Source organism: Staurois parvus, unplaced genomic scaffold (assembly GCF_062004578.1).
Source record: "Staurois parvus isolate SC_StPar_1 unplaced genomic scaffold, SC_StPar_1.0 ptg000334l, whole genome shotgun sequence".
Lineage (NCBI taxonomy): Eukaryota > Metazoa > Chordata > Amphibia > Anura > Ranidae > Staurois > Staurois parvus.
Window position 1 is genome coordinate 5,678,373 of NW_028318130.1, and position 18,911 is coordinate 5,697,283.

The 18,911-nt window shown below is 39.4% G+C and overlaps 1 protein-coding gene across 1 annotated transcript in view; it reads right to left on the reverse strand.

The window, feature by feature from the left end:
• FBXO8 (F-box protein 8) overlaps positions 1-18,911 on the reverse strand; it is an 82,319-nt gene that overhangs the window by 16,908 nt on the left and 46,500 nt on the right. Inside the window, exons 3-6 of the mRNA XM_089684041.1 lie at positions 14,753-15,063; positions 3,295-3,421; positions 713-831; positions 95-291 (exon numbers count right to left, since the gene is read on the reverse strand). Coding sequence (XP_089540167.1) covers positions 95-291; positions 713-831; positions 3,295-3,421; positions 14,753-15,054 — 745 coding nt within the window. The 5' untranslated portion in view covers positions 15,055-15,063. The remainder of the gene's footprint in view (positions 1-94; positions 292-712; positions 832-3,294; positions 3,422-14,752; positions 15,064-18,911) is intronic.

Genomic DNA, 18,911 nt, shown 5'->3' on the forward strand with positions numbered 1-18,911 from the left:
GGATAAGCACTCCTAGTGTACAGCAGATACCCCTCTCAGGGAACAACGTCTAAAAAGACTTTCAAGCTATCATTTCTGTCTCTTTTCTCCTTACCAGGGCTAAGGCCAAGGTCTCGTGCTAGAGTAGGATTGCAAGCACAAAATCTGTGAGAAAACTTAGTGATAAGTGTTTCTAAGTATTCCCCACGTTCCTCTGGAGCATGTATATGTCGAAAAAAGTCTCTCAGTGCATTTGGTAGAAATTGATTGCTGAAGTTGTGCAGAGTCACCAAATCATCCAATACATCTCGCCTATAGAAAAAGAAAAAAATAAGAAAATTATAAAAAAGGCATAATAAAAAGTACAAGTTACAGTTCAGAAATACAAGCAAACATATGTGGTCTGTGCACCGAATCTCCTTCCAAATACAAGATATTTCTATCTTCTGTGAATCTAAGGTATTTCAATCACCCTTTCAACATAGATGCTAGAGAGTTATTAACTTGCTGCTTATACTAAAACTGAAATATCAGTTGTGTGTGGACTTGGCCTATGAAGGGTTTTTAATACTAAATAAAAAGAACATTATAAAACAAACAGAAAAAAAATAAAATCTCTATTTACTATGATACAGCAAATGCAATCTTCAACTGGAACCAACAATGTTTAAAATTGTACCTTGTTATTTATTCACAGAATATATTTGCTTTATCATTTTATTTTGTTCTTTACCTTTCATCAAGATATATCCTCAGTTTCTTCCAGTTGAGTGTTCTGGTATAAAATATAAATTTTGCCATTTCTTTTGGTGAATCATCAAGGATACCTCTTGATAAAAAATACTCGATGCCCTGAAAAACAAACAAAAAAAAAAAAGCTAAGAATAGGTCTGAAGGCATATATGCATAAATAATAAAAGTGAAAAACTTCCATTCAAGTCAGCTGAACCAGAGTTATAAGGATTGCCAATCCTTTTATGTAACAATGTATAGATTAATGACTTCCATTGCTAGTGCTACATGGCAGTCCTGTAAAGGAATGTACCATTCATTGGTTTTTTAAAGAAATCCATCACAAGAAACAAAAATTTCTCTCTGATAAAAAGTTCAGGGACTCACAGGGGTGTTCACGCATTAATGCAGTAGCCTTTAAGCTCGGCAACTATGGCCAAATGCCAGACCATTTTAGCAAGCCAATCTCTGGTAAAGGTGAGTTTTTGGTGCTGACATCATTCCGCTGCATGAGCCCATTGCTAGCCTGGAATGCTTGACTGGTTTCCCAGGCCCTTCCATAAAGCCTCTTGTATGATTGAACAAGATTTGTCTCCGGTGGATCTTCGGACTTTGCCGTAGGGTTATAGTCGAGACAACCAGCGTTTTCTCGCCCTGTCCCCGTTGACTGTGGCTGTACTGCGATTGTGGTATCAACGGGGCATTGTTGCTCTTTTATCATCTGATCCCTCTCCCTTATTACCCCTATTTGACAACCCTGCTCTTCCTCAGGGGTTGGGCTCTTCTGTCATCGGTCCCTTTACGCGCACCTTATGGCCCGTAGCTCGAGACTATCTGCCCTCAATCAGGTCTTCAGCTCCTTCTGGGCGGACCAGGTTATTGGTTGACCACTTTACATTTATGCACATTTTGCAAACACCTACACTCTTCTTCCGACATTCATTGTCCACTTACTGAGTTTGAGCGGCTGTGCTCCCTCTCTAATCTGCCTAGACATGTCCTAGCCTCCCTATATAAAGTACTGCACAATGCTCTTCTTTCCGATCTCCCTGCCTACACCAAGGCGTGGGCTCGAGATATAGGTAAAGATATCTCAGCTGAAGACTGGTCCACGTCGTTCCACTTAACTCATAAATAGTCTATTTCTTGTTATTCACAAGAAAAGAACTTTAAACTCCTTTCTCGATGGTACAGGGACCCCCTCTCCCTACACAAAATATTTCCTTCTACATCTAATCTATGCTGGAGCTGTACTAAAGCTGTTGGTACACAGCTCCATATTTGGTGGGATTGCGACCTAATACAACCCTTCTGGCGACAGGTCTTTGCTATATATGACAAGATCTATGGTGAGTCCTTGGCCCCCTCGCCAGAAATTGCTCTCCTCTCTAAATTACCGGGCTCGCTGGTTGCGCAGAAGAAAAATTTACTGCTCTTCTTTCTATCCACACCCTGCCAATTGATACCTCTCTTTTGGAAGTCGACTACGCCCCCGCCTCTTCCACTGTGGGTCTTTGTACTTAATGATACCATGCATATGGAGGAAATGCTGGCATTTGCCAATGATAACTACGATAAACATAAGTTGCTGTGGTCGGTCTGGCTCCATTTCTCCTGCTCTTCGTCTCGCCGAGATTTGTGTTCCCCTGTGGTGCCTTAATGGAGTTGTGCCCTACTCCCGAGTCTTTTTCATTCTAGCATGTTCATCGGTGTAGCTCTGCGGTCTGTTTTGGGGTGCGACCGGTGGGATCATTCTGATGGGATAATGATGGATGATCACCATGTCTCCACTTGTTACCGTGTCCATCTCCCGACCCTCTTCCTTTGCTTTCCTCTCCTCCTTCAATATCTTTACATCTGGTGTCTCCCTTCCCCCTTTTCCTCCCCCACCCCCTTTTTTTTTCTTCTCTTTCTTCTCTCCTTTTCTCTCTTTCCTCTCTGCCTGGGTGTATTCTCTTGGTTTTATGGAATTATCTCATTATTGTTGAATATCGCCTGTCTAGGGATGCTACCCTTGTATCTACGTTTGGATTCATCTTCCTTCATCCCCATGGATCATACTGATACCTATGTTGTTTTTTTGCCCATACCATTGTCGATGTTCTTATTATTTTCTTGCTATGTATTGTTTCATTTGATACAAAATCTAATAAAATCAAATTTGCCTTTACTAGTGGAGCTACACAATTTTGTTTTACAATCTCTGGTAGACAAAAAGGAATGTAAATTAGACAGTAGACAAGCAGAAACACTAAATTTCATTGGAAAAAAGTTTGCATAAAACGGACTCATTTTTCAAGATTAGGTGTGTCTTGTCATTGATTTAATATGGCTGACAATGTACATTATGTTTCTTTTAAAGGAAACTATGGTGTATTTTAATTCATTTTTACAGTAATGTTTACATTACTTTTTGCTGTAATTCGCACATTTGTACATAAAGGATTCAGCATCCCAGCATATCACTGCTAGTTGTACTGTATTCTCCAAAAGGAGGCCAAAATACTACATTTATCTAGTATAAATCATAATTTTCTATTATTTAGATCCTTATTTTATCTCATGAGAAAAAGGACACCTCACCTCCTGTGGATTAGCGTTAAAGGTTAGGCTTCCCTCATCCAGTCGCATGTAAAGGTTTCGGTAAGAAAATCCTGGCGGGTGTCTTTTATTGTATATGGAACAATGTCCCCAAGTGGACTTGCATAGTCTAAATAGAACAGAGAGTGAAGATAATTTTTATCATCTCTCAATTTAATTAATAAAAACTAACCATATCACAACTAACATTAAAAGTGTATGTAAACCCTAAGGCCTCATTCACAAGGCAAGGACATCTGTGTTCACAGGACATTACATACATTTCAATGTGTCTAGAAACGATTTTAAATTGTACAATTCACACTGTGCATTTACCAGTGTTTAGATGCATTCAGTTTAGCTGCGTTTAGAGAAAACAGAATTCTGTGTATCCAGGGGAAGAAAATTACGCTAGGCGTACAAATGCATATAAAGTCTGTGTTCATGAACCCTTAAAAGTAATCCCTCCTTTTGGCAATATTTGCATTGCCCAGGTTACTGGCTACTTGATATCTCCTTACCTACCCTACTTTCTAGCAATTCTCCAAGAAATCTACTTTTTACCCAGTTTTATATACAAGCTCCTTTCATCATTATAAGCCCTGGTGAAGAGGGACTGATGAACCAATACAATGTATGGGCTATTTATGGGACAGTTGCAGTGATCAATAAAGGCTTGCTGGACTTATAAAGACTTGGTGGCGCTCCAATCTTTCTGCTGTACCTACTGCTAATATGCAAAGCACCCTTCCAGACCCATTTATTTCTACAGAGTTGCATTTACTCATTTATTTTTATGGCAAGACACTTTCTCAATTCGGTTTGTTTTTAAAGCAACCTTGTCGGTATACTAAATTTACTAAGCCAAAAAGGGATTATAAAACTTCCACACTGACTTCTATGTAATTTCTCTATCTGTAGTTTAGGTCAGCAGTAGGTACCTCCATGGTTTTTTCTTTTTCAGGCTCTTTATATTCACCTAGTGATCCTGCCACTAACACATTTTCGGTTACAAAGTTCACTCATAGTACAGTATCTATGGAGGAGCAGAGTTGTAACACTAGGCTGTTCTCCTGATTTGGACTAAAAACAATCCTCCCCCCTTCCCCATCATTATATAGTACATTTTTAGTACACATAAGATTGTCCACAAGAAGTTACAAGGACACTGGAATTCCGGCAGGATCAACAGATCTTTTTTGTATTTTCACACAGGCACCCTCTATTCTAGCTCAGCAGGGGATCCTAGACTGATCCTCTGCAAAGTAGGATCAATATAGTAACAAACATGACATATGTGACTGTTGTGATATTTCCTCCATGTTCTGATTTCATGTAACCCCTATGGGCGTCAGGATGTAAGTGGACATGGAAAAACTTATTGGGGATCAGTGCCATCAGGGGTCAAAAATAGGCTGTCTGATCGCCCATGTTAAAAGGTGCCTATGCCTAAAAAAGAAAACTAATGTAGCAACCACATCCAAGGATTGGTAAACTGCAAAGCATTACACTTTTATATATGAACAAAAAAAATGAAAATATAAAAAAGTAAAGAACTCCCACAACAGGGCTACCAATTAATATACACTATATTGCCAAAAGTATTGGGACACCCCTCCAAATCATTGGATTCAGGTGTTCCAATTACCTCCATGGCCAAAGGTGTATAAAATCAAGCACCTAGTCATGCAGGCTTCTTTTACAAACACTTGTGAAAGAATGGGTCGCTCTCAAGAGCTCAGTGAATTCAAGCGTGATACCATGATAGGTTGCCACCTGTGCAATCAGTCCATCCGTGATATTTCATTGCTACGGTCAACTCTTCGTGGTATTATAACAAAGTGGAAGCAACTGGTAACAACAGCAACTCAGCCACAAAGTGGTAGGCCATGTAAAATGGTAGAGCGGGGTCAGCACATGCTGAAGTGCACAGTGTGCAGAAGTCTCCAACTGTCTGCAGAGTCAATAGCTATAGACCTCCAAACTTTGTGTGGCCTTCAGAATAGCACAACAATGCGTAGCAAGCTACATGGAATGGGTTTCCATGTCCGAGCAGCTGCATCCAAGCCTTACATCACCAAGTGCAATGCAAAGCGCCCGATGCAGTGGTGTAAAGCACACCGCCACTGGACTCTAGAGCAGTGGAGACGTGTTCTCTGGAGTGACGAATCATGCTTCTCTGTCTGGCAATCCGATGGATGTGTCTGGATTTGGAGGTTGCCAGGAGAACGTTTCAACATAACTGCGCATCAGTGCACAAAGCAAGGTCCATAAAAAGGCATGGATGAGCGAGTTTGGGGTGGAAAAACTCGACTGACCTGCACATAGTCCTGACCTCAACCCAAAAGAACACCTTTGGGATGAATCAGAGCGGAGACTGTGAGCCAGGCCTTCTCATCCGACATCAGTGCCTGACCTCACAAATGCGTTTCTGGAAGAATGGTCAAACATTCCCATAGACACTCCTAAACCTTGTGGATAGCCTTCCTAGGTGAGTTGAAGCTGTTATAACTGCAAAGGGTGGGCCAACTCAATATTGAACCCTACAGACTAAGACTGGGATGCCATTAAAATTCATGTGCATGTAAAGGCAGGTGCCCCAATACTTTTGGCAATATAGTGTAATTGTTAAATATCAAGTACAGAATAACTGACTTAGTCGCATATGTGTTTAATTAATTTCCAGAGTATTAAAAATGTATGCTATTAATGGGCAAATATTCAATTTTAGTTTGATACTGCCTTAGTTGCTAAACATGAACTTTTTTGGCAAATAATTAAATTGTGAACACTGATTACTATACGTAATGTTTATATTGGTGACATAGTGACCTTCACTGCCTCTATAGTTGCTGACAGTTGTGCTGAAATAGAATTTTCTAAAAGCCTTCCTTGTAGACTTGCAGATTACACTAATAACTAAACGTTTGTGAATTCAATCTCAAAATGAGTGGAAGCGTTCCAGAATTGCTAGCAATTATTCCAAACCCCCAAAAGATCAAAGTGTACTAGATGGTGAAATGGTGAGCTTACTGCAAAAGGAAATTAAGTTATATAATTGCCAATAACAAACAGTACAAAATAAAACACGCTGTACACTACTAAACGCAAACAAGAGAATTAGTATTTTAGTGGACGATCTGATCCAACATAACAGAAGATCCGGATCAGATATAATAAATGTAAGATGCCAAAATCTGTGTTTTGGGTTTAGTTCTCTACGGTCTTATAGTCACAAATTTATAAACATAGCAGCTACTGGATGCACTAAATGGCTATATTGTAAAGTACAGTAGTGGGGACAAAATCGTGAACAGTCGATTTTTCTGTGATCAATTAGGGATTCTTCTTTCTTCTTGTCTATTTGATGGATATCAATCTGGTGCAATTGAGGGGATTTCCATTATCACTGCACGAGTATGCATGTACAATATATATGACAGGGTCAAGGGAGAAAAGCACGTTTTATCTACCTTAAGCATACACTCACATTAGTCCATCTTACTCAGCTTGATCAGTTTAGTGTGGCCAGGTACATTTAACATAAGCTTATATAGTAACTGCCCTTTCTTTTTTTCCTCTTATTAAAGACATCTGTCCCACAGTGAAGCAAATGGCAACCGCTGACACTTGAAGCAAATTACTGATTTGAAGTATCTTCAAAGAAAAAAAAAAAGGATTTATGTGAATATAAAGTCACAAAACGGTAATGCTAAGATTACAATTCCAATGATTGTGTCGCTGTCAATAAATGCTTCCAGCTTCTACCCAAAATTTAGTAGCCTTCTTCTCAGGGACATTTCTTGAATTCTTATGAATAAATCTAACATATATTGTGACATTTAAACCACATCTGAATCCAATCATTCACGTTTCACATCAATCACTTTGGTAATCTGAGCAGTGGGTTAAAATCATGGTGAGCACTTCAGTATTAGTGCTTTTTAGCCTGACATAATTGACCTTTGACGTACACCTCTCAGATATTATGTAGGGCTTTTCTGTGTATTTTTAGAATACAGTTTCCCACTGTTCTTACCTATGATCATAGCTCTGATCCTGAATAGCTGCAAACCACAGACCTCTCATGAGTACCTTCTCATCTTAGTTTCCACTAAATCGGTACCCACAATTATAAGAGAAATACAAGAGACATTTAAAAATGTTAAGACACTGGCGATGTATGTTGATTATATATATTCTGGGGCGTAGTATATCACTGTAGGCAGATTTTAAAAGGCACCTATTGTCAAAATTACTGCATTACATAACCACAAAAATATTAACAAACAGAACAACCATGGACTAATTTAAAGTGAAACTTTAGTCAGAAAATTAAGTCCTGCTAGATCACTTCAGTTTGGCCCCTGCAGGTAATGCTATGTAAAACATTAATAAAAAACGACTACACTGCTTAAAATCCAGTGGTACACTGTCACACTTGGTTCTGTACATGCTCAGTTGCTTTCTATATTTTAGCACTGCCGAAAATGCAGAGGCCGATCTACTGACAGCCTAAAGCTTTACTGCTGCTTTGGGCTTCAACAAAATGTCAGCCTCCAGCAAGAACATACAGGAACAGTGCTAGAGGCATAATTAATAATGTGGAATGTATGTTTCTTGCTAAAGAACACTAGGCACAATTCACTAAAGGTTATCGCATGCGTTACGTCGATCACAAGACCACATCACATCCAATTCACTATTGCAGTGTGCGGTTTTTACCGAAAATAGAAAAAACACTGGGTAAATACCACATGAAAATACCTTACAGTCAATTCATAAAAGGAAATAAATAATTAAATGTATGCAGTAATTATGTAGTGGTCAAGGCCTGTGGTATGTACTGGTATTTGTCAGTAACTGTCATGGGTTGCTAAGGAGTGGGTGGGTGCCATGTCCTCAACAACCTATGAGTCATCAGCTGTCAGCGGGGTTCCCTATTGACAGCTGAATAAAAAAAAAAAAAAAAAAAAAAAAAGGGAAGAATTGCCAGCATTTAAAAATTTTGCAAAAAAAGCGGCATGCCCCCTCCCCCCTCCGTCCATACCAAGCCCTTCGGGTCTGGTATGGATTTTGAGGGGGAACCCCCAAGCCAAAATGTAAAAAAAATAATAATAAATAAATAAAAAGGCGTGGGGCTGCCCCAACATCTTTCTCCGCATGCTGAAACTGTACCTCCTAGAGTGGATCATTAACTTTCGCTAAGGCTAAATCCAACTGCTCCTGCAGATCCCATGTGTTCTGATTAGTGGGTGCAACAGTGGATTGTAATTTTGCCTCCATAGCTTCAATCCGGATCCCCAGCCCTTATGTTAGCTTTAATATCAGAGTTGATTTGAGCCGCTGTTTTAGCCAGTAATTCAGAGATTTTCATAAAGAGGGCCTGATTGCTCAATCATCTTGTAATGCAGGGCTGGGAGGTAAATAAGACATAGGCTGGGCTATGAGAGGTGGCCGTGCGCAGAGAAGCTAAAAGCTCATTCCTGTGTCTTTTCAATAAGTAATTCCATGGAAGTAGGGGATTTTCTGAAAGATGAGGTCCTGCCCCCAGGAAAAGAGGGCACTGTATGGATAGAGACAAGTCCTCACCTCCCACTGCTGCTGCCGAGTCTCCTGTGTCTTGTTCTGTCTGAGAGGCAGTGGCCATCTTGCCTTTTGCTGGCATGGAGTGGGTACCAGGTGATGGCCTCAAGTGGACTTTATGCTTACATGCAATAGCTATGCATGTGCTGGGGAGAATGGTTTTGACATCCCCATCTGACATCTTCAGGAAGCGTCAAATGAAACACATTGGGTGGGGGTTATTGGACATGATGTAATCCCGTTTGGCCGAGTCCAAGCTGACAGCCATGTTTTTGTGTCTGGGGCTGGCAGGGCTTAAAGGTGTATACAAGGCTATTTATTCTCTAGTGTCAGGACTGACACTTCATAGATGTGTGTATTTATGTTTTATACAGGTTTTTTTTCCCCCACAGTGGAAACCTTGCATGAGAGCTGCAAAAAAAACTGTATCAAGGGGGAGAAATCCTCTGAAAGGCTGGAGCATGACGGTTCAAGGGTAAAAGATTATAAAGCTGACGATAGTTTTCGGATGAGTTTTTTAGGGTGAAAACAGTGGTGGCCACAGAGGATGTGCACAGTGGTTGAAGATAGAAGATTGCTTTGGATAACAGAAGGCACAGCACATTGGGTTTGAAATATAGCTTTGTAAGCACTTTAAGTGATGCACTTTGGAGCATGGAACACTTTATTTTGCTAGCAGTGGATTGGATGATAATAATTTTTGCATATATCAATTGGTTTCTTAACACATGATTTTATTATGCGATATACTGATATTTATTTACATGAATTGATTAGGAGATTAACATATATATATATGAAAAACGGACAGCAATGTATTTCTATAGCCAAAAGGATATGAACGGATCCGTTTACGCCAAGTTTTTTTTTTTAAAAAAGACAAGTGTACTTCCAGATCCATTGAAGCGGAATGGAAGTAAACAGATCCCATCTGTTCCGTTTATGTCCGTTTTTAGGCAAGAAACTTTTTGGTTTATACTTTTATCACCTCTGATTGGTTTCTGCAACAACTAAAGTAAAAACAGATGTAGACAGATATAAACTGAACTGAACCGATAAACAGTAAACTGATATAAACTAAACCGAACTGAAGTGAAAATTGAAAGTGGTTGTAAAGGCCTTCATGCATTAAAAATAACTCTTCAATCTGCAGCTCCCCTCAGCCACCCCCTTACTCACCCAAACTGATCCAGCGATCTGCAAGAGAGCAGCAGCTCTCCTTGGTCTCTCCCTCCTCACTAGCTGAGACACAGCAGAGGGAGCCACTCTAATGGACACACAGAGGCGGCTCAGGGAGCTTGGGAGCAATCAGCTTGCTCTGGGGGCACCCAGATGGGAGGAGAAGCAAGGAGTGTCGACTGGGGACCTGAGAAGAGGAGGATCGGGGCAGCTCTGTGAAATACCATTGCACAAAGCAGGTAAGTATAACAAGTTTATTTATTTTTTTTTAAAGCTGAACCTTTAGTATCACTTTAAGTAAACGGACATAAACTGAACTGAAAACTGATGTAAAAGTTGATGTAAACTGAATCATTTTTTTCTTTGAATAGATGATACCCGTGTGAAAGGAGTCTACTTATGTGGGTGGATGCTTTCTCTAAGTGGACAGAGGCATGGCCAATTAGAAAAGAGAGTTAAGACTACTTCCAGGAAACTGTCAGAAATAGTTTGTAGATTCAGAAATACAACTAATAACAGCAGATTTAGAAACACATCAGCAGTTCTACACTGCTTTTCTCCCTAACTGGGAGTGGTAAGGTTTACCGTTACAACTTTACTTTGAAAATATAAAAAGCAAAGGTTTGTGAGCATAGGGCTAAAACGGGCATTAACATCTACACTCATTAACAGCTATAAACCCCACAAACCTCTAAACTTACCTCCTTCCAGGATACTCTACAGAAACTCCTAGAACTGAACTTTGGCTCATGATTCTCATCTTTCTCATGATTGTGAAGCTTTTGACTGAACTTGAAATACATCTGCATCCAACACAACGCTCTTTAAGAGATTTAAACTTATCTAATTGTGGAGTGTATGTGTCAATTACTGCTCCTGGGTGGCTTTCCTAGAAAGGAGGAGTTTAATTTAAATAACTCAGAAAAGGTCTGATGTCCTCAATCCTGCTGATTGTCTTTCAGTGAAGTGTGGTAGTGAAGCTGCATAGAAGAGCACATTAGGCTTGTACTTCCTAAAGGGTTACATCTTTTTTTCCCACATTTTCTTAATGGTTTTACGAGAGATCTTTTTTATTTTTCTAATCGGGAAACTTACATTGCAGATTACAGGGTGCTTTGCGGATGACAAGATTCATTTATCTTTAATTTTAGCTTTTAAAATCACACTTCACACTAATCGGTCAGCGTTTCAGAGCAAGCTGTGGGGGAATTCACAAAATGAGAAAGACACGTATTTGACCTTAATCGATCAAGTGATAAATGCAACCTCTCGTGCACTTGCAAAAAAATCTCTTTGCAGTTTACAGATAAGTAGGGTAGCATTGTGGAATAGAGGAGTATTATTTGCCAGCTGCGCTAGGAGGTGTGCGATTTGCTTCCTGATGAGTGCTGTACTATAGCATCACTGCTCTACACATTGTACACTCAGAGAATACTTTCATTTATTAAAAAAAAAAGCATTCTCTGATTATTGCCCGTGCTGAGCAGCCGATCTGCATTCAGAATGAAACATGACAGCTGCTGGGCGTGGGATCTAAAAGCAAGTGGAGATCGCTGGAGTAGTGGTTTAGTAGTGGTGTCCACTTCAGTGATTTCCAGCTTCCAGGGACATCGGCCAAGTATGGTATATGCATAATTGTATTGGTCCAAGCTGGACCAATATAACTGTATAAAATACCCATACCTGGAATTTCCCTTGTTGTTCCTAATGTGTTCCCTATACAAATTCTTGAGCAAATATGTGTTAATATGAAAATGTTGCTGTTTTTGGAGGTCCTAAGTGTCATATGTTCAGAATGGGAGCTCAAAAGCCTCCCATTCTGCAGAAGACAAAGGGTCTTGGTACATAAGATCATCTTACATTCATTTGGTTTCTTTGAGGCACTGGTGTTGTAAGCAGGGCCTCACAGATGTATCCTGGGAAGTTCTTGCCTCATGTTCAAGGCAGAAGACCCAGAATTCTAGGCAAAGTTCCAGAACGTAAAGGAGGAGGAATTCATCAGTCCTTAGTAAAAATGGCCACAGTGAGAATAGGGAAGGAAAGAAAATATGGAATGTAAAAAGCCTGCAATTATCTCTTGATTGCCATGGCTAATCATTTCTAAAGGTGAATTTGTTATTTTTTATTATAAGGAGGGGGGGATGTTCCTCTTTAATCACTTTACTTTCACTTTTAACTCTTCTCTCCTAAATAAACTTTCAAAATCATTCACTGTGAGTTGAGGAGATTATTTTTCTTATCACATAAACAGGCTTACATAGATAAATGATACCAACTGCAAGGTTAATGATGTCATAAAAGAAAATGTCATTGAACTTTAGGCGTTTAAAAGGTAAATCACCACACATAATACATCTTTCAGAAAAAGAACAATTTACATAGATGAAGTATAGTTTATAAATTGTTAGTGTTGTTTTATTGATGTAATTAGTTTATTTCATAATTAAACGAGATGATGTCAGAGCAATCTAGACATGTCATTAAAGAGTGTGATTCTGCACGCAAGAATTATAAAAAGAATTTTCCTTTTTATTACGTTTTCTATGCATTAAAGTACATCTAAAGGCTCCTGTATAACAGTCTAAGCAGGTGCCTGACATGTCATCATGTGATCCACAAGCCTCAAAAAAGAAAACAAAAAAAAAAAAACTCTTCTTCTCCTCAGGTCCCCTGCTGGACCTCCTGGCTCCTCCCCCTGCCGAGTGCCCACCATGGTGGGGGGGGGGCACTTGAGAAGGCTTGCTACTGAGCCGAGCTGCGTGTCTATTGTTTCTTTCCGCACTGACTGTGACTGACTGTTTCTGAGCCAATAAGGAGAGAAAAGCGTAGAGAGCCACTGCTCTTGTGCACAGTGCTGGATCAAGATTGGGCTCAGATAAGTATGGGAGGAGGGCTGCACTCATGCAGAGAATGCATTAAGGTAGAAAACCGTCTGCCTTTAGAACCACTTTAAAGTAGGGCAGTATCACTGCCACAGCATCACAGGTAATTTTTATTGAAATTTTTATTTTGCTTTCCTTGGCTCCTCCCTTCCCTTTTTATCTATAGTGGGCATTGAAAATAATCAACCCACTATAATCAATTTTTGTTGCTTTGCAGCCTGAAAAGAAGACAGACACAGTTTTGTTTTATCCATCTGTATTTATTTACTGCAACTTATAACATCCAAGTGAAGGATAAAACACCAACATGTCAGGAAAAAAAATAAAAAAATTAAAAAAACAGAATCAGTGAGTTGAAAAAAGGATCACCCCCTTTGGCAGTATTTTGGTGAACCACTTTTTTGCTTTAAATAGAGCCTTTAGTCTGTTGGGTTATGTCTCTACTAATGTCGCACATCTAGACTTTGCAATATTTGCACACTCTTCTTTGCAGAACTGCTCAAGTTCAGATAAATTTGATAGTGACTGTTTGTGGACTGCGGTCTTCAAGTCATTCCACAGATTTTCAATGGGGTTTAAGTCTGGGCTCTGACTAGGCCATGCAAGAACGTTCACCTTTTTGTCCTTCAACCATTGTGGTAATATTTGCTGTGTGCTTTGGGTCATTGTCATGTTGGACGGAAAACCTTCTTCCCATTGACAACTTTCTGGCAGAGGGCGGCAGTTTCCTCAAGAATTTGATGGTATTTTGCCCCATCCATTTTTCCTTCTATCCTGACAAGTGCTCCAGTCCCTGCTGCAGAGAAACCCCCCCATAACAGGATATTACCACCTCCATGCTTTACTGTAGGAATGGTGTTATTTGGATGGTGAGCTGTATTGGATCTCCACCAGACATACCAAATACTTAATAATAGACTTAACTAATAGACTTTTTGTATCCATCTCCTGACTTGTGCCGGTCCACAACGTTATCCTGGAGATCTTTTGACAGTACCTTGCCAAATGACCAGAGCTGATTACAGATGAAAGTCAAATGGCTTTTTGTAGCATTGAGAAGGTGATCAGCTACATCTGACTGAGTTGACAAGTAATGTTTAGGAGGGGGTGATCCCTTTTCCAAATCAGTGATTCTCTTTTTTAAATTTTATTTTTTTCTGACATGTTGTATCTTTCACTTGAATGTTATAAGTTGCATTGAGAAAATACAGCTGAATAAAACAAACGGTGTGTCTTCTTTTCAGGCTTCAAAGCAACAACATGTGATTGTTTTAAAGAGGGGGGTGATTCTTTTCTATACCCACTGTACATGCTAATGACATTTGTAAATAAAACAGTTCCTTTTTTTTTCCACTCATCTCCCAGTGATGTCATCACTTCTCTTTGTAAAATGCAGGCAAATCAAAGAATACTACCCCAGTACTCCTCTAGTGACAAGAATTTTGTTGATGTCACCACTGGACATTATTGCATTACTGAAATTGAGGTAAATGGTGTTCCTAAATACATAGTTAAATTAAAAAATACATTTTCAAGCATGTTCAACATTCTATTTAGCATGTAAGAAGTAACCTATCATCACAAGATTAACAAAGACATTCAAATTTTTTTTACGATTTTGCACACCTGACTGGCTCAGTGTGAACAGTTTTAAAAGATGGACAAATTACAAATGGTGCCCTGACCCAAGTCGAAATGTACTAAAGGCTATGTATAAAATACATAAACATTACAGCTGCTTAGATTTACAATATGCCATCTCCATTCCATCACGGTTTTTCACTCCACTGTTTATTCAGCATAGCTTTACTCACCCTTGCCAAAGCAATTCGTCATTAGCCAGGTCTTGCCATACACACGACGCCAAACACAGGTCAGTGGCATTAAGATAGGATAAAATAGTAAGGCTTAGCTCTGGTGGCAGCATTTCAAGATTAATAAATCCTTGTTCATCTTTTGATTTTCTAGCTTTCAGCAGATGGTAGAGGTCTATGCCACCCTGGGCATGTCTTCGATTGCTTATATTGTTGTCATTATCTGTGGACAGGTAGCTGTGATCTAGATATCCTTGCTGAAACTGGTGGTTTCTTGCGACTCTCCAAAGCCCTTGACCCATCTGTGAACCCTAGTAGACACAAACATAAGCAATATTAGAACAAACTTACTACACCGCAATTCCCTGCCGGTCTCTGTTCCATTTTATGGGAATGTCTGGGCCTTTGATTATGCAGGACAGAGATTCTGAATTCTACTCAATGAAGGCTTTTTGCAGCCTAAGGCTACTTTCACACTGATCCGTAGCAAAAACACGTTTGCAGTGCATTTTTTACAAGACATGTGATTCAAAAACCGCACCATGGATGTGTTTGCCACGTTTTCCATTTATGTTAATGGAGAGGTGTGCTTATGGTGCAATTTTTTTACCGCACCAAACATACAGCAAGCAGAATTTTTTTAAAAATACCGCAAACCAGTGATGGATCAATGTGAAGTATTACATAGGATTACATGGTCACTTGTATTTCTTCTGCTTTTTAATCTCAAAAGCGGAAGAAAGACGGACCAGTGTGAAAGGCTACATGCACTCCAAAGCTAAATTAAGTGCTTTTCTTCTGGCAGGAAGGAAAAAAAAAAAAAAAGGGAGCAGCACATATGCTCCTAAGCCATGTTTTTTCAAACATGTTATTTCATTTCACTGGCCAGAATATTTATGCATACTGAAAATTTGCACAAATCTTAGAAAGTATTAAAAATACTGTATATTTGCAAATGCTTATTGAATGGTTATTCATGTGTATATTTCACGTTTGGCTTAATTCAGATTTTTATAACCTGACAAAAACACCACCGTCTACCTGTAAAACCTACTCCAGTATTCAACTTGTACAGCTGACCTAATTGTTACCTTGACTTCCTTGTAGCTTCAGATATATTTTACTCATTTCTATACATTTATGCTAATTAGGTCCATATTTTAACCAAAATGTATTATCACTAGTATTTTTTTTATCATTTTATGATTGTACAGATTGTAGAACGGGGTTGATTTACAAAAACAGAAGAGTGCAAAATCTGATGCATCTGGGAATGGTAGCCAATCGGCTTCCAACTTCAGCTTGTTCAATTAAGCTTTGACAAAAAAAAAAAAAACAAACAAACAAACAAAACTAGAAACTGATTGGTTTCTATGCAGAGCTACACCAGATTTTGCACTCTCCAGTTTTAGTAAATCAACTCCAATGTATCGTTCAAGTTACACACATCAGTTTTGAGATGTTTTCATATATACAGTACTTTTGCTACAATGTAAAGTAGTGAGTGTACAGCTTGTATTACAGTGTAAATTTGCAGTCCTTTCAAAATAACAACACACAGCTATTAATGTCTAAACCACTGGCAACAAAAGTGAGTACACCCCTAAGTATAAATGTCCAAATTGGGCCCAATTAGCCATTTTCCTTTGGTGTTACAAGGTCTCAGGTGTGAATGGGAAGCAGCTAGATTTGGTGTTATCGCTCTCACTCTCTCATACTGGTCACTGGAAGTTCAACATGGTACATGTAATAGAAATAAGGATGACAAGTCCTCTTTAAGGAGAGACCTTGGGACAAAAAGACCCAAAATCTCTCCTTTAACTTTAAAAGCAAAAGAAACATTGTTTACATCCTCGTTTGCCCACTTACAAAGAAATGAAGTGCCTATAATTTTTTATCATAGGTATATTTTAAATGATAATCGACAGAATATCAACCAAAAATCCAGAAAAAGCACATGATACAAAGGTTATAAACGGAGTTACAGTTCAGTGAGTAAAATAAAGTATTTGATCCACAAGCAAAACACAACTTCGTACTTGGTGGTGAAACCCTTGTTGGCAAGCAGAGGTAAGACGTTTCTTGTAGCTGGTGACCAGGTTTGCATACATCTCAGGAGGCATTTTGGGCCACTCTTCTTTACAGATCTTCTCTAAATCCTTAAGGTTTTTTGGCTGTAGTTGATAACTCGAAGTTTCAGCCCCGTCCATAAATTTTCTATAGGATTAAGGTCTGGAGACTGGCTAGGCTACTCCATGATTTTAATGTGCTTCTTCTTGAATCACTCCTTTGTTGCCTTGGCAGTATGTTTTGGGTCATTGTCATGCTGGAAGACCCATCCACGATCCATCTTCAGTGTTCTGGCTGAGGGAAGAAGGTTCTCACAGAAGATTTTACAATACATGGCCCCATCCATTGGCCCCTCAATGTGGCAAAACCGGCCTGTTTCCCCCTCCGTACTTGAGTGTAGTGATGGTGTTTTTAGGGCTATAGTCAGCATTTTTCTTCCTCCAAACATGGCGCGTTGAGTTAATTTATTTCTGGTACTTATATTGGGCCATCAATTTACGCAGTGCTTTTACAGAAGCAAACGGCGAGCGCTATAGAGACGGGAGCAGCTAGCACAAGAGATAGTGACAAAAATCTCAAACAAAACACATAAAAAGTGGAGCGCATGAAAACATATACAGTGAATAATGAAACAATTCAGTGACATAAAATAATAATAAATTTAAATCTGAATAAATCTCAGTGTAACCAACAAAATGGTTAACAATAAAGTCCTTCCAATGTACTTCCAATGTAAATCTGTATGTCGGTGGTGTGTTGATATCAATCACGGCAAATAGTGTTCAGTCCCACACAGTGGTCTGAAATCCAATACATTGGATTTCAGAGCACTGTGTGGGACTGAACACTATTTGCCGTGATTGATATCAACACACCACCGACATACAGATTTACATTGGAAGGACTTTATTGTTAATGTATATGTTTTCACGCATTGCACGTTATATATATTTATTACATCCACATCAGTCCTTAACACTTAAGGAGTGCACAATCTAAGGTCCCTAACTCACATTTATACATACACATACTAGGGCCAATTTAGACCGGATCCAATTAACCTACCAGCATGTCTTTAGAGTGTTGGAGGAAACCGGTGCAGGCACAGGAAGAACACGCAAACTCTAGGCAGGTGGTGCCGTGGCTGGGATTCGAACCAACAACCCTAGTACTGCCAAGCGGAAGTGCTAACCATTTAGCCACTGTGCTGCCCATAATGCCAAATAGCTCAAATTTGGTCTCATCTGACCACAGCACTTTCTCCCAATCCTTCTCTGAATCATTTAGATGTTCATTGGCAAAGTTCAGATGGGCCTGTACATTTGCCCCCTTGAGGAGGGGGGCCTTGCGGGTGCTGCAGGATTTCAATCCATGGTGGCATATTGTTTTACCAATGGTTTGTTTGGTGACTGTGGTCTCAACTGCCTTGAGATCATTCACAAGCTCCTCCCGTGTAGTAGATAGTTATTTTGTATTTCTTCCATTTGCGAATAATCACTTCAACAGTGGTCTCCTTCTCACCAAACTTCTTGCTGATGGTCGTGTAGCCCATTCCAGCCTTGTGTAGGTCTACAACCTTGTCCCTGATGTCCTTTGACAGGTCTTTGGCCCATGGTGGTGAAGTTTGAATGGAAGAAAGAGGTTCTGCGGACAGGTGTTTTTTATACACAGAACGAATTGCCATTAGGAGCACCCTCTTATATTTACAGGACTAATCTGTGTACTACATGAACACATAGCCAGTCTGTAGGAGCCAGAATTATTGTTGGTTGGTAAGGGATCAAATACTTTTATCACTAAACTGCAACTCAATTTAAACATTTGTATCATGTGCTTTTTCTGGATTTTGGGTTGATATTCTGTCTCTAGCATTTAAAATACACCTATGATAAAAATTACAGACCCTTCATTCCTTTGTAAGTGAGCAAACTTACAAAATCTGCAGGGGATCAAATAATTATTTTCCCCACTGTACGTATTGGGGTCGGCAAGTGGATATTTTAAGAATGTGTTTCAGAAAATAAACTTTGCAGAGCAGTCTTTGTGCAAGACAAAGTCTTTGAAGAGCTTCCGTCTCAGCCCTGGTCTA